Source organism: Rhinatrema bivittatum, chromosome 3 (assembly GCF_901001135.1).
Source record: "Rhinatrema bivittatum chromosome 3, aRhiBiv1.1, whole genome shotgun sequence".
Classification (NCBI taxonomy): domain Eukaryota; kingdom Metazoa; phylum Chordata; class Amphibia; order Gymnophiona; family Rhinatrematidae; genus Rhinatrema; species Rhinatrema bivittatum.
In genome coordinates this window covers 252,113,399-252,130,018 of record NC_042617.1, presented here as the reverse complement: position 1 = coordinate 252,130,018, position 16,620 = coordinate 252,113,399, and the positions used below count along the sequence as shown (strand labels likewise).

The 16,620-nt window shown below is 45.9% G+C and overlaps 1 protein-coding gene across 2 annotated transcripts in view; it reads right to left on the bottom strand.

Annotated features, from left to right (window-relative positions):
• Positions 1–16,620, bottom strand: part of DZANK1 (double zinc ribbon and ankyrin repeat domains 1) — a 304,940-nt gene that overhangs the window by 22,348 nt on the left and 265,972 nt on the right. For both annotated transcript variants that reach the window (XM_029594465.1, XM_029594464.1), the window contains 3 exons: positions 16,081–16,175; positions 11,902–11,982; positions 11,362–11,489 (listed from right to left, as the gene is read on the bottom strand). In XM_029594465.1, coding sequence (XP_029450325.1) covers positions 11,362–11,489; positions 11,902–11,982; positions 16,081–16,175 — 304 coding nt within the window. The remainder of the gene's footprint in view (positions 1–11,361; positions 11,490–11,901; positions 11,983–16,080; positions 16,176–16,620) is intronic.

The following is a 16,620-nucleotide window of genomic DNA, read 5'->3' as shown; positions in this document are numbered from 1 at the left end:
CAAGGCAGAACCGACGCCCTCGGCCCCTTGCTCTCGACGTCGACTGTAAAACCGAGGAGCCTTCGTGTTGTGCCACGTGGCCATCAGGTCCATGTGGGGCAGTCCCCACCTTTCGCAAATGAGGCGAAACGCATCGTCCGCCAACTCCCATTCCCCGGGGTCTAGGTGATGACGGCTGAGGAAGTCCGCTTGAACATTGTCGACCCCGGCAATGTGAGACGCTGCAATGGTGCTGAGATGGCGCTCTGCCCAGCCCATCAGAAGTTGCGCCTCCTCCGCCACTAGTGAACTCCTTGTCCCCCCTTGGTGATTGATGTACGATACAGTTGTTGCAATTGTCCGACAACACGCGTACCGCCTTCCCCCGGACCAATGGGAGAAAGGCCTGCAGAGCCAGGCGTACCGCTCTGGTTTCTAGACGGTTGATGGACCACTGCGACTGGCCGGAGGACCACTGGCCCTGCACTGACTTGTCTAGGCAGACCGCTCCCCATCCGGAGAGGCTGGCATCTGTCGTCACCACTGTCTCAGTCTGGAACTAGCAGGGACACTCCACAAGTCAGATGGTCCGATTCGAGCCACCAGTGAAGACTGGCCCTCGCCTGGGCCGTGAGCGGAAGCGGTAGGTAAAACTCTTCTGACACTGGCTTCCATCGGGAAAGCAACGCAGATTGTAACGGTCATAGATGAGCAAAATCCCAAGGAACCAACGCCAGCGTGGACGCCATAGACCCTAGAACCGTCAGATAATCGCAAACCAGCGGCAGCCGAAGACCCAACAAACCGATGCACTTGAGACTGAAGCTTGCGTGCACGATCCGTGGAACAGAAATACCTTGGCCAGCTGTTTTTGTGTCGAATAGGGCTCCCAGGTACTCCAAGGACTGGGTAGGGACGAGATGACTCTTGCTGAGATTGACGACCCACCCCAAGGTCTGCAACAGCTGGAGGACTCTGGCCACCGCCTGGACGGCAACCGACCCTCAGACTTGGCCCGGATCAACCAATCGTCCAAGTAGGGGTGTACCAGGAAACCCTCTCGCTGAAGCTGGGCCGCCACCACTACCATCACCTTCGTAAATGTGCGAGGAGCTGTGGCGAGTCCGAAGGGAAGAGCTCGGAATTAATAGTGCCTGCCCAAGACGCAAAACCTGAGGAACCGCTGGAAGAACGGCTGGATGCCTACATGAAGGTACGCTTCTGTGAGATCCAAGGAGGCCAGGAATTCGCCTGGACGTACCGAGGCAATCACTGACCGAATCGTTTCCATCTTGAAGTGTGGAACGCGCAGGCATTTGTTTACCCCTTTGAGATCCAAAATTGGCCGGGACGTGCTGTCCTTCTTTGGCACGATGAAGTAAATGGAATAACGACCTTCGCCTTGCTGACTGGGAGGTACGGGGGAGATTGCTCCTAAGGTTTCCAGGCGCCGGAGAGTGCTTTGCACCGCTGCCGTCTTCCTTGGGCACTTGCAGGGCAACACCAGGAATTTGTCTGCTGGAGTCCGTGCAAAATCTAACGCGTAACCGTGCCTTATGACGTTGAGGACCCACTGGTTGGACGTTATTTTGGCCCATTCCTCGAAAAACAAGGTCAACCTCGCCCCTATGTTTGGAACGAAGGCCTATGGTTGACGTAAGGAATGGGCCAGCCGTATCTCATTGGGAAGCCTTGGGCCCCGTGCCAGACGGGGTTCCCCCCGGCCTACTGTAACGCTTCCCCCGAAAGGACTGCGACCACGAGGAGGCCCGGGAAGAAGACGAGCGGTAAAAAGGGCCAGAAGACCTCTGGGGACGAGATCTCTTGTTACCTCGGAAACGGGACCTACCCGAAAAGGAGGACCGAGTTCTGGACCTGTCTTCCGGCAGCTTAAAAGCCCTGTTCTCTCCAAGGGAAAGCATCAAATCATCTAACTCCTTACCGAACAACAACTTTCCCTTGAAGGGCAGCGCTCCAAGGTGAGCCTTGGAGGATCCATCCACCGCCCAATTGCGAAACCAGAGCAGGCGGCGCGCCAAGACGGCAGAGGACCATGGATCTAGCCGAGGTACGCAGTAGATCGTAGAGAGCATCTGCACTATAAGCAATGGCCGCCTCCAGTCGATCCGCTCTGCGCGGCCTCTTCAGCAGAAAGACCTGCATTCGCCTGGAGAACTTGGGCCCAGCGTAAACTAGCCCGCATGGCATAGTTGTTACAGATGGCAGCCCGGACCCCCAACGCTGATAAACTTCAAAGATCTTCTTTAGCTGCACTTCCAGCTTCCTGTCTTGTATGTCTCTAAGGGCCGTGGCCCCTGTGACCGGGATGGTTGACCACTTCGTTACCGCCGAATCCACCTTCGGCAGCCGTAGAAGTTCCAGTGCGTCCTCCGGCGGTGGGGTAGAGCTTATCCATGGCCTTGGTCACCTTCAGCCCCAGCTCAGGAGGATCCCATTCCCGAAACAAGATGTCCGACGCCAAGAAATGGAATGGGAAAGCCACCGCTGGACCAGTGAGACCCAGTAGGACTGGGTCCATGTTTGCTCCAGGGCGCGAAACTGTCGTTGGGGCTTCTACCCCCAGCTCATGGAGGATAGCCGGGATAAGCGGGGACAGTTCATCTCTACGGAAAAGCCGAACCACCTTAGGGTCATCCCCATCACCGGCTTGCAATGGTTTGCCCGGACCGGTCTGGGTGGCACTGTCCCCTGACGCCCCATCGGCCCCCCCCCAGAGGCTCGCCGGGCGGATCCACCTCATCCTGCGAGGTGGAATCAGACTCCGAATCCTGCGGGACGCCCCTTGGTGGCCGCTTCCCTGTTGCTGGAGCCGGGGAGAAATCTTGTCCGTCCCGGGATTTCCTCTTCCGGGAACCCTCACTTTTAGTGTGGCCATGCCTTCCTTTGTGCCTGCGGCCCTTGTACTTCAAAACCTTGCGCAGTAAAAGCGCAAAATCAGATGAAAAAGACAAACCCAGAATCCGAGGAGGCAACGCCTTCGCTAGCCTCCACCGGGGACTCAGCCCCCCCGGGGCGACCCCCCCCCCCCCGAAGGCCTTTGTTGCGGCGACAGCGCGGGAGGCATGCCGCCATCCCTGGCAGCCTCCCTCACGATTTCGCGGGCTGACCCCAAAATGGGCCGCCACCTCCCGTGCTGAGGCCGGGAAGGGGTCAGCTGACATGACAGGAGCCGCAGGATCGCGCGGTGGTCGATCGTGCCGACCAGGATCGGCCCCCCCTGCCTGCCCCGGACAGTCCCTCCCCGCCCGGGACGCAGGCGGAGCAAATCGCCCCTCTTGGGAAAGCCGCGCGCGCGCCGAGCCACAAGCGCGGCAAACTGTTCCCCTCGGCATCCCTCGCGGTCGCGGCCAAAACGGTTGGCCCAAAAACAATTAAAATTATTAATTAAACTAAAGCCCAGACGACTCCCCTCCCCTCGCCAAGCGGAGCGCCCCCCCCCGGCGAAGAAACGGAGAGCCAGCACAAAACCAAACACTGAATTGAAAAGTTTTACTTTTTTTTTTTTTTTGTATTTCCAAACCTGCCGCTGTCCACGGTCCTGGGGGCTCCTGCTCCTGTAGGGGGTGAGTGAACCGGGCTCCCCGGTGTCACCCCCACGCTGCTGCCTGTGGTAGGCGGGTCCTCGACCCTCAGCAGCGGCCTCAACCAGGGGGGGGATAGTCCCCTCAGAACCTTCCAACTCCCCTGGGAGGCAGGACGGACAGCTTCTTCTGCCTACCTTACCTTAACTTATTATTTATTATTATTACAAGCCGTTAAGCCCGTCACAACGGGCTACATTACATTTTTGTTTTCGGTCCATTTTCGAAAACAGCACCCTCCTACACTTTTTCTCCCTCATTCCCCCTTCCCCCTCAGTCACTCACCCCCTTCCCACCCTCAGTCTTACTCACTCTCTGTCTCCCACTGCCTCCTTCCCCTCACTCTCACCTCCCTCCCCTTCCCTCAGTCACTCCCACCTCTCTCCCCTTCCCTCAGTCACTCCCCACCCTGTCTCAATCCCATCTCCCTCAGCCCTCCTCCACTCCCTTTTCTCTGCTCCAACAACTTCTAACCCTTCCACTTACTCACATCCCTGTCTCTCACCTCTCCCTCATTCTCACTCTTCCCCACCCACCTCCCTCCCACTCAGTCCCTCCCCCTCAGTCCCTCCCTCCATCTCACTCAGCCCCTCCCACTCAGTCCCTCCCTCCCCTCTCACTCAGTCCCTCCCTCCCTCCCTCTCACTCACTCAGTCCCTCCCTCCCCCCACTCAGTCCCTCCCTCCCTCAGTTCGTCCCTCCCTCCCTCTCTCTCCTCCCTCCCTCGCTACTGGCCGCCGCTGCCGCCGCTCCTCATCGTCATTCGCCACCGCTGCCACCGGACGCCACCGCCCCCCGACACCGCCGCCGCCGCCACTGCCCCCCGACACCGCCGCCACCGGACGCCGCCACCGCTGCCCCCCGACACCGCCGCCGCCGCCACCGCTGCCGCTGCCCCCCCGACACCGCCGCCGCCATGTTTTGTTTTTTTTTTGACGCTGGCTAAGACCGACGTCCTTGCCCGCACATGCGCAGTAGAGCTGCGCTCTACTGCGCATTTGCGGGCCGTCGGTCATGGCCCATTTATAAGGTAGATTTTTTTTTTTTTTATATTAAACCAAAAACCAATAACCAACCCTGACTAAACTATCAGTCCTCAGGGCACTCAGAGGCTGTGACTGCACCTGCACCATCTACTGGAGACAGAGTAAGACTGAGGGGCTGTGTGAGGCACGTGGCTATATGTAGCCAAGTCCGACAGATCTTGCTTTGTCTCCATCTACTGGTGCGGAGTCACAACCCAGGTGTCCTGGACTGATCCTGGTACGTACAGGGAATGCTTATTAACACCTTCACTGATTGAGTCTTGATTTTCACGACCTCTATAAGGATCCTCGAACTCTTAGCGCTACATTGCTTCTCCACTCAAATTTATGGAGCAGCATCATAGCCCCGTGAGCTTTTCAGAATCATGTATTCTCTATCTAGTGCTTCAGCACTGAGTTATCTGGCACCTACCTAAGAGTCATGTGAGGAGATTGCCTCCTCCTTCCTTAGTAAGCACTCTAAATTAGTTGACGCCTTACTGGCCTCTGGGCTTTTGAGACCTCTGATCTAGGAGAAGCCCCTGCCATGGCTAACAGAGTCTAGGAGAACTTCTCCCTAACTTCAGCTTCTGAAATAAGTTCTATCTTAGCCACCATGAAGGACACGTATTTTGTCTCTGACACGTGCTCTACTTCCTTAATTAAAGTCTTATGTCCTGAAGTGAATACTTTTATTGCCAGTCTTGTTAATGCATCCCTTAGTGAGGCCTTGTTCCAGTGGTTTTGAAGGCTGCCTCAGTTCGGCCTATTTTAAAGAATGCTAATTTAAATTCTACAGAACTTATGAGTTACTGTCTAATCTTCCACTCTTAGCAAAGTTAATGGAAAAAAGTTGTGCTTAACCAGCTACAGGAATATATTAATGATAATCTGCTAGATGAAGGCCAATTTGGCTTCAGACCACAGCTCAATACAGAAACATTGCTGTTGTATTCTTTTGATGCAATTCACAGAGGATTTGACTCTGGCACCAGGTTTTTCTTGGTTCTTTTAGATATTTCGTCTGTCTTCGATACTTTAGATCACGCTGTTTTGCTGGGTCATCTTGAAGCACTGGAAATTTCTTCTTTTGTACTTGCCTGGTTTTCCTCTTTTTCTTTCCTGTCCAGTCTTTTTATGAATTGATAGACAATGCAGTCTCTAGTGCACATGCTCTTACTTCTGAGGTCCCTCAAGGTTCTCCACTGTCTGCCATACTTTTCAACATCTGTCTCTGTTTTGCACTGTGTTCAGAAATCTTGGTGTCACCTTTTAAAATGTATGCCGATAACACACAATGTCTTGTTCCCATTACCACATCTCTTCAACAGCTTTCAATAAGCTGACCCTTTGCTTGACTAAGGTGAAAAACTGGCTATCACTGAAACAAGCTGGCGTTATAAGTTAGAAAAAAAGCTTTAGTTATGGCATGGATTGAGAGGTCTGATTTGCCGATTTCCTTCTTGTTTGAAGGCCTGCCCATCTCCATCTCTAGACAGGCCGGGAACTTGGGAGTCCTTGTGGACTGCTCTCTCACACTACAGCCTCAATTAATTCTCTAATTTCATATACAAAATGTGAATGCTACACTAAGTGAAGCCTTTTCTTAGTAATGCTAAGTTTCGCAACCTTAACGCAGGCATAAATTATATCTGTTCTGTCCCCAGCAGTGGGTACATGTTTGTATCTGTATATACTTTGCAGTTTAAACTGTGTCCAGTGCAGTCCTTCCTTCTGAGGACTCTTAATATTGAAATACTTTTTGTAACCCATGATAAGTCTGTGAGCCCTGTCTTTAAGAGAAACTTTGCCCTTAAGAGAAGCTCCCTCCCTCCTTTACTTTCTCTCACTATCGGAAGAGCTCGAATGCCCCTCAATCTAACTTGAGTCTTCCTAAGTGCCCTATTGGCTCAAGGGACTGCCCTTCATGCTCCCCCTGTGTCACATGGGTCCTAGGCTCGCTGCCATTGGACCTTGCCCCCTGTCCCCAGCTTGTGGAGGTGTTTTCTGTAACAGCTCTCTAGGAGAGTCTGTCTTGCCCATGCGGGCTTCAAAGCCAGCAGCACTTTGTAAAGCCCTGTGAAACGATTGGCTTTTTAACATTCTTCTTATCGCTTTATTCTAAAGATTAAATCAGCCTCAGAACCCTCTCACTCTGCAACCCTGAAACTCTGTTCTCCCCTCTCCTTCTTATCTCCAGCTACAAAGATCTTTGCCTGGGGCTACACATTTGAGATACAACAATTGTAAGTAGAATCTACTTGTACAATAAATCATTTCAAACTTAAAGGATCTTTGTCTTGAGGACTGATTGGGAAGAAAAGTTAGCTGTCTGGATGAGAAAACACATATGTTTTTATTGAGCCAGAAAAATATCACTATCAGATTATTGTAACATCTTGTTTGCAGGATTATCAGCCTGCTCACTGAGGTCTTTACAACTTATCCAAAATTCAGCAACTCGCTTAGTAACTAGTGCTGAACAGTGTGACCATATATCACCACTTTTATTTAAGCTACACTGACTTCCTATCACCTTCTGAGTGCAGTTTCAAATCGACTTTGATCTTCAAAGCACTCAACAATTTGACCCCATGATGCCTTGTCTCTTCCATCCAGAGATGCTGTCTGATATGTTTCTTATGTTCCACATCTCAAAAGCTATTGGTGATGCTATCCTCAGACTGACTAAACACTCAACAATAAGGAACAGGATGTTTCCTACAGCAGCTCCTGCGCTGTGGCATGAGCTGCCTGATTACAGCGGAAACTAACACGGCCCATATGCTCAGGAAATTATCCGAAGTTAATGCGTTACCGAGGGGTGCCTATTTAGTGGGTCTGGACATGGAATCACTTTACATGAACATCCCCCATGCTGCAGCTTTGGAAGTAGTGCAGGAAACTTTGAACAACTTTCCTCAGCCACAGCAGGTACCTGGAAGATTTTTGATGGAAATTGTAGATTTGGTACTTTGCCATAATTATTTTATTTGAACCTCATTATTATCATCAAAAGCACACTATTGCTATGGGATCCCCGGTGGCCCCAGATATAGCAAATTTGTATGTATCACATTTTGAGAAGCAGTATATATATCATGCCATATTTTTTTGAAAACCTCATCTCTTGGAGTCTATATATTGATATCTTTTTCTTTTGGACTAGCACAGAGGCTCACCTGCACCAGTTTGATCAATGGCTAAACACTTGTGATAGTAACATATATTTTACTATTTCCTTTGATTTGAAGCAGTTGCCTTTTTTTGGACATTCTCATTTTCCATCAGGACATTAGAATTACTACTGCTCTGTCCGTAAACCAAATGAAAGAAACAATTTGAGATTTCAGAGCTATCATCTTAAGTCCTTTAAATAGGGGTTGCAGGTCAGTCAGTTCTTTAGACCTGTGTCGGATATGTACAGATATAGATGACGTCAATCGTCAATCAGTGGATTTAATTTGTAGGTTTAGACAAACGAGGTTATCCTAGGAAACCCATCTATATTGCATTTCTAGAGCAAGATTCTCCGATAGGGATTAGCTCCTTCAGTACAAAGCCAAATCACCAATAGATAACATTGTATGTGTTCTACGTTATTCCAACATGACATGTGAGATTATCACTTTAATCTAACGCTACTGGCATGTTCTAAGCCCTATCTGGTTTTCAAGAATGTACCCCTTTTTGTCATTAACATGGGGGCCTAACATCAGGGATCGGGTTGTTCACACTGCACTTCCTAGTCCACCAGCATTGGAAGATTTCAGTCAAGGACATTACAGCTGTGGTCTACGAGATATGTGTGCAACAACTATACAAGGCCAATCATGACGACATCCGAATTTGGGAAGTCATTCGGCACTGTGACTGCACTGACTGTAACTCTTGTGCAGTCATTTATCTTATTCAGTGTACTTGTCCATACATTTTTGTGGGGCACACTTCCAGAAAGATTAAGACATATTTGCTTGAACATTGGAGTCATCTCAACAGAGATGTCCATGCCCCAATTGTCCAACATTGCATGTCATTTAAATTAACTGTTTTCAGATTTGAGATGGACAATTACTAGAACAGATGCAAGTATCAAAGCATGGGGGGAGACTAGATTTCTGCTTAAGTAAGTGAGAACAATTTTGGATATTTTTTCTCAAGTCAGTTACATCTCAGGTTCTAAATGACCGTATCAATTGGTATTCTCCTTAAATTTTAGAACTATATGTTCGGTCACATTTCCTCTATTCATTTTTATATACACATGATTTTCCCGGGGTTGGAGCAGTTTATAAATGGGCTGCCGGACCAGCCTTCTGGTTTTCTCAGCTGACTGTTAGCTACCAGCAGTGAACTGTCAGAGCATTCTACTCACCACTCAAGATTTTTTGAGAACATGCTATCAGTGAGTCCAAATGCCTTTTTCATGATGTTCAATGCTTCTTTTGCTATTTCAGTGTAGGTTTATTACTATTGCTGTAGTTTCCTCAAGTTCTGTTCTTAATTTGCGTCAGTTTATGTTCCAAAAAAAGAGATGAGGTTTAGATGGCTCTTGCCCCTTTTTTAAAAATATTGGGGTAGATCTTAAAAAATACCGCGATTGCGTACTTTTGTTCGCGCACCAGGTGCGAACAAAGTACGCTGGATTTTATAAGATACGCGCGTAGCCGCGCGTATCTTATAAAATCCGGGGTCGGCGCGTGCAAGGGGGTGCACATTTGTGCAACCTGCGCGTGCCGAACCCAGCGCGCGCTGCCTGTTTCCCTCCGAGGCCGCTCTGATTTCGGAGCGGCCTCGGAGGGAACTTTCCATTCGCCCTCCCCCCACCTTCCCCTCCCTTCCCCTACCTAACCCACCCCCCGGCCCTATCTAAAACCCCCCCCCTTACCTTTGCATGCGCCGGCCGGCAGCCCCGCTCCGGTTCCGGTCCTGGAAGCTGGTCCGGAGGCCTCGACCACGCCCCCGGGCCGGTGCCAGTGCCCCCGGGCCCGCCCCCGAAACGCTGCGTCGTTTTGGGAACGCCCCGACACGCCCCCTCCCCGCCCCCTTTTCCAAAGCCCCGGGACTAACGCGCGTCCTGGGGCTTTAACGCGCGCCGGCGGCCTATGCAAAATAGGCGCGCAGGCCTTTTAAAATCCACCCCATTGTCTTTAACATGCACTTTTTGTCTTGAGATGAGGTAGAATTGAAACAGAATCCACCATGAAGGAGACTTCTGGAACACATTTAATTTCCTGATGCAGAGAGGGGATATGATTCTCGAAATTCGGTGACGTTGAATAATGTTTTGTTCCAACATCTAGCAAGTTTTCATGCTGAATTTTTATAATTCCTCTCCTCAATATGAAGGACATTTATGGAGCTAATAATTATCAAGTAGACTCTAGCTACCTTTTCAGATAAGCATTAATGATATTTTATTTGCATATATCAAAATGTACCAAAAACGCTGCTTGAGCATGGGCCATCCATACAGTTGAATGACTGATGATTATAATGCTAAGTCATTTGGGATATTGGTCAATGAAAGAAATTGATGCAGTCCTTTGACAACATTATGATTCTCATTCAATACTATACCTGAAGTCTTTTTGCTTAATACATTCCTTACTTTATAAACATTTTCAGCGTTCTGAGTGAAATTCTGTTTGTTTGGATATACAATACATTTCACTCTGGGTTCAGTTTTTCAGTGAAAGACAGTACTTGGCATGGCTGTATAACTGTAATCATGATAGATGTAAAAACAAAGTGATTTAAAGCAGTGACAGTTCTTTGAGTTTATGTGGCTCTAAAAAGACCTGTTTTGCCCTGACTGTAGCTAACTTTTGCTGTCCCCAGAAGCTGCTGCTTTGTGCTGATGCATGGTTTGTATAATCAGTAGTGCCAGCCCTGCTGGAAGGCCATTCCATGCATAACATTTCTGCATGGGGTAACCTGCACGAAGCAGCAGTTACTACCATAAGTAAATTGCTGGGCAGACTAGATGGATCATTTGGCCTTTTTTGCCATCATTACTATGTTACTACCATCCTTTCTTTGAAACATAAGTCTACCTCCATGAAATCTCATACTATGACCTCTTGTTGTAAAGCATTCTTTCTTCTGAAAAATTGCTTCCAATACCTAATTTATATCTTTAAGGTATATGAATATCTCTATTATATCCTTGCATGCAGAGCTAAAGTCTATATAAAGTACTTTGTCCAACCAAATATTTCTGTGTGGACCGAGTTCTTAAAATAATCAATCTTATCAGTGGAAACTTTCAGGAAGCAGCAATTTTTTTGTTCTAATATCAAATGAACCTCCTATTCATGGTTTCAAGGGAATTTCTCTCATTTTTAAGCCCCTCCCATCTAGCCTAGCTATCCAGTCTTCTGGCTGAGAGGCATACCACAGTTCCTTTCAGAAAGTAACGTGGACCTTGAGCCAGCCAGTAGGTGTTGCTGTTGCACAATGACTTGGACTCCTTCCCACAGGGATGTGCACATTATGTCCACAGCATCCCCCTGCTGCAGTCAGGCCAAAGAGCAGAAGTCAGGAATCAAACCTGGGACTGATGCTGAGTCACTGGGCCATTCTTACTTCTTACATCTGTACCTGTTTCTTGCTAATTTGGCAATCTGTTTTTCATCTCTACAACCTGTCCTCCCATTTTTCATTCCCATGTGCATCTGTTTTTTTCTTTTACCATATTCAGAGATATTTTTCTCTATATCTGTTTTTATTGCGAGTTTGTTTTGATCACTTACGGTCCTGACTGCTGGTCAATATCGGCTCCTTTCTGCACAAGAACTGGAATCACTTCATGGTGTTTGTTTAGGACTGCTATAGTTAATGCAGGCCGGTTTTCATTGTTGGAGCAGTTGGGATCAGCTCCCTGCAATACACAAATATCCTTCAGACTCTTTCGATCTTGGATCACCAAGCATCAAACACCATTGAAACCAAAGTTCAATTCTGCTATAACACAGAATCTCTGTTCACCAAAAACTTATCTTAAATCACTCTAATATAGGGTTTTTCAAGCTAGTCCCAGAGTACTCCATAGCAAGTCTGTCTTTCAGGTTATCCACAATGAATATGCATGAAATAGATTTGCATACAAAGGAGACAGTGCATGCAAATCTGTCGCATGTTTGCTTGTTGCAGATATTCTGAAAACCAGACTTCTGGCTGGGGGTGGAGGAAGGGGGAAGGTACTCCAGGTCCAGCTTTAGAAACACTGGCTTATTAAACAAACTAAAATACATATTATGTTAAGAGCCTGATTTTTTTCCCACCAGACTTACTTCTTCAAGGAGTTGTTGCACTTCTGAGATTCTTCCTTCACCTTTGGGACCTACTTCCTTCAGGAGTCGCCTTTCTTCAGGCTACGGGAAACCAGAGAGAGCTAGATGACTATGTGATAGCGAAGAGGCAGGAAAAAAGGAATATGTGATGGCAAGGAAAAAAGCCAAAGCGATGTACAAAATTCTTCTGAAGAAAAGATGGTGTACAGAATAGCAAGAGCCAGGGAAAGGAAGAAGAGACATTTTGACAATGTGAAACTTATCAAGGACAATAAAGACCAAGTAATCTGGGATGAAAACAAAGTGAAAAAGTGGTGAGAATATTTTTGAGAAGCTATTGAACAAGGAAATCCCAAGAGAAAAATTACCAAAAGGACCCCCAGAAAACTACATGGCTGCCAAGGGAATAAGCAAGGAAGAACTGACAGAGGCAATGAAGAATAGGAAAAACTGCACACCCAGATGAATCACCAATCAAAGCATTCGAAAGATGAAAGAAATGGAACTGGAAGTACAAACAAGACTGTGCAGAGCAATTTGGAAAGAAAGAAAAAATACCAAATGAAGGGCGGGAGAACATGCTAGTCCCAATCTTCAAAGAAAAAGAAAAGTGCAATAATTACAGGAGGATGATGCTGATGTGCCACGTGATGAAACAGTGGGAGAAGATTATAGAGAAAAGGATAAGGAACCTGGTAAAGATCAGTGACAAACAGTTCAGATTGTCAAAGAAGGTTGACCATAAAAAAGATTTTCACATTGAGGTTCTGCAGCTGAACTAAAGAAAATAAGGTGCTTGTTGATTTTGAAAAAGGCATATGATAGAGTGCCCAAAATAGAATTTGGTGGTGCATAAAGAGGGTATACCAGAGATTTATATATAACAACATAAGAACATAAGAAATTGCCATGATGGGTCCAGACCAAGGGTCCATCAAGCCCAGCATCCTGTTTCCAACAGAGGCCAAACCAGGCCACAAGAACCTGGCAATTACCCAAACACTAAGAAGATCCATGCTACTGATGCAATTAATAGCAGTGGCTATTCCCTAGTAAACTTGATTAACAGCAATTAATGGACTTCTCCTCCCTGTGGTTGTAGAAAGGCCTCGACAGCTAGGCTGGAGAAAACATTGCAACGCACGATAAAGCCCTATCGCACGGCTTTATGCAAATGAAAAAGGTGTAGTTAAAATTCACGTTAAAGTCGTGCAATATGGCTCTGCAAAACTGTGAGCCCAGCCACAAATCCCGCCTATTTTTCTCATTTGCATCGCACCATGTGTTATGGTGCTTTCGCATGTGTTAAAGGTGTTTTAGCATGCGTTAAAGGTGCTTAATGCATGCAAAAACGCCTTAACGCATGCGAAAATTCCATATAGCACTTTGATAAAGTCCCTCTTAGATTGCAAGGAGCACTGCAGGATCCTCAATTCCCTGCGTCTGATTAGATGCTGAGCATAACCAGAAGTTATTGGGATTTTTTTTTAGGATAACCAAAATATGCGAATTAAGCAGGTTCTTGGGATAAACATATGAATATAATCATGAATATTCATTGTGATCATCCTCAAAAGCAGACCTGCTTGAGACACTTCCACACCTGATGACAAAGCTCTCTGCCATTCTTACTGTGTAACTGGGAACAAGCTGCAAACTTGTACTTCACTTCCTTACAGTGCTCATTCCAATTACTCAACTGAATTTGCTATTTCCTACCAATAAATACAAATGTCCAGATGGATTCAAGATGGCTACATCCTGAAGCCCGCTGAAAGCTGGTTCTGATGAATTGTTTTGTTTGTTTTTTTCGGGCTGGTGTTTCCTCTCTTAATGGTTATAAAGCAAAAGGGCAAGTTTCAGGGAGTACCCCCTCCCCTTTCTCCTCAAGCATTTCTGTGGCTTGTCAAACAACCATTACAGGCTTCCTGCAGTCTACTAACCAACGGACCGATTCAGTATGGTGCGCTCAGCTGAGCGCACCTTTAGCCCCCGTTTGGCTGCGCGTTTTCGACGCGCTATTTTTACCCCTTATACAGTAAGGGGTAATAGCGTGTGAAAAAACGCGCGGCCAACCCTCCCGAAACTAATAGCGCCCGCAACATGCAAATGCATGTTGATGGGCCTATTAGTTATTCCTGCGCGATACAGAAAGTAAAATGTGCAGCCAAGCCGCACATTTTACTCTCAGAAATTAATGCCTGCCAAAGGCAGAAGTTAATTTCAGCCGGCACAGGGAAAGTGTACAGAAAAGCAGAAAAAAAAAGCAGAAAAAATAGCGATATTAAGTCGGAGGCCCCAAAAATTTAAAAAAAAAAATTACAAATCTAAAAAAAAAAATTAAAAATCTGCCCATGGCCCGCAGGTTGGAAGACGGATGCTCAATTTTGCCGGTGTCCGTTTTCAGAACCCGTGGCTGTCAGCGGGTTCGACAACTGACGCTGGAAAAATTAAGGGTCGACTGTCAAACCTGCTGTCCAATAAAGTGGCGCTAGGGACAAGGGCCCTAATTTTCATATCTTTGCTTCCTGAATCGCGTGCCCAGGAGAATGGCAGTGGAGACTTGGCTGCTGTCACAACTGGGGGAACCGAAGCTACCGCATTGGTGGGGGCATTTCAGGGTGAAGATTCTAGCACTGGAATGCTGCAGGAAGGGCAAAAGAGTGGAGTTTTGGATGAGCAAGGTTCAGGGGTTTGGATCTTGCGGTCAATGCTGAAAAAGGAGATTGCTCCTTAGAAGGGTGAGTGTTATGATCTCCATCTACCTCCCATACTGGATTTAAGCCTCCTGAGATCTCCTCTCTGATCAAACCTGAATAATCACCCTAAATATCATCTGGTCTACCCTAGCCTAATAATATCAAGGTACAGTATCTATGGTTTCTTCTTCTATCCAACTTGAAGCAAGGATTCAAGCACAAGAGGTCAAACTATCCACTCAAGCCCAGGCTGTGAACAAGATTCTGTAAAGGTTCAAGTACTTTAGACCAGAATAAGATTATTGTAAACAGGAAACTGGAGAATTTGGATAATTATACAAGATGACTCAATTTATGACTAATTAATTTTCCTAACCTAAACTAATTAATTTTCCTAAACTTCTCCTCCTTTGGACTAATTTAAAAAGATATCCCACCTCTTCGTAAGGTCTATTATCTGCTGAGAGGAAAGAAAATGGGTGATTAGAGAGGTGATAGTCTGGACTTGACTGCATTGTTGGAAAGATCAGGAAAGAAGACGTCAAGAGAGCTACTTTGCATATGACTTTCGTGTGTCCCCAAGATAAAGACCCTATATTATGTGTCTTTATTTTTGCAATTATGGTTCATTGTTTCTAGATGGGAAGATATACTTGTTTCCAGATGTTTGCAAGAAAACTCAAGATCATAGAAAGTAGTTTTTTTGAAATGAGACAGGAAGTACTACCGCTAGTGCCTATTTTTTATTATTTGTTATCCCTATAAACGTTTTCTTAAAATACAAAATGCTTATGATGCATTTTTTTTAACCCACTCAGCTTCATTGTTTTTTGGATGCAAAAAAGTTGGGTGAATTGGGTAGTCATGATGGGAGATGAGGTATAGATTCTTCCAGTCATTATGTTATATATGTTGTAGATTTGGCTATTGTTTTGCTTTTTTCTTATTTTCATTTGGCACCAATCCCTCACTGGCTTTTGTGGATTGTATCCTCCAATTATTTGTAGGCTATTTCTGATTAAAGTTTTTCTTTTTTGTTTGGAGTTAATTTTCTGTTTTGTGATTGTATAACTTATATTCTTTACTGTAATCAAGGTTATCTTGATGTAATATTTTTGAAAGTTTACAAAAAGTTAAAAAAAAAATAAAAATTAGACATAACCAGAACTTTTATGAAAGCATTAATAATGAAAAAATTTAAGTATTAAATCACTTTGTACTATGAGGCTTAAAGGCTTATGTCACATTCAGCCCAATTTGCTGGTTGAATCACTTTTTCTATATTTGGTCATTGCAAGGTCCAAAGGAAAAAGCTTTTCTCTCTTGTACTTAGACCATTTTAGTATGGTACATATAATAATCAAAAAGAGCATTGCTATTTAAAATAAAATGATTTTCTATATTATCTGTATCATGGATGAATTCCTCCCAGTTTCAAGGACTAGGGGGCACATTCAGAAGCACATTCAAAAGCACATACAAGCAGCTTAGCTTCTTTCTCCACAAATTTTCTGGTCTTTTTCTTTCTTTTCACTTTCCTAGTGCTGCTTGTGGTGCTACAGGCATCATCGCTCACTGAAAGGTACAATGAAGAGTTAGAGTTAAAACGGCAGTCAGTTCATTTTCCTAATTAACAATTTATATTTGTTTTCCCCTCCCCACCCCCTTCCCTTTTGTCAATACCAATATTACCATACTTCAAGTCTCATACATAAACAAATACCATAATATATGGAGTCAAGATTGTTTTTCTTTCAACCAAGTTATATATAGTTGCCATTTCTTGTTAAATTTCTCCAGTTTATCATGTCTCAAGGCTGTGAGATGAGAGAACCTAGAAAATATATATCGTGCAGGCACTTATTAATTACCTCTATAGATGGACAAAAAGCTTGCTTCCAAAAAGCTGCTAAGGATAATCTAGCTGCTAATACAATTTGAAGTATTAAGTTCTGAAGCAAACCAGACACATCAGGAACATGGATACTCAACAAAAGGTATCTGGGATCCTTGGGAATCT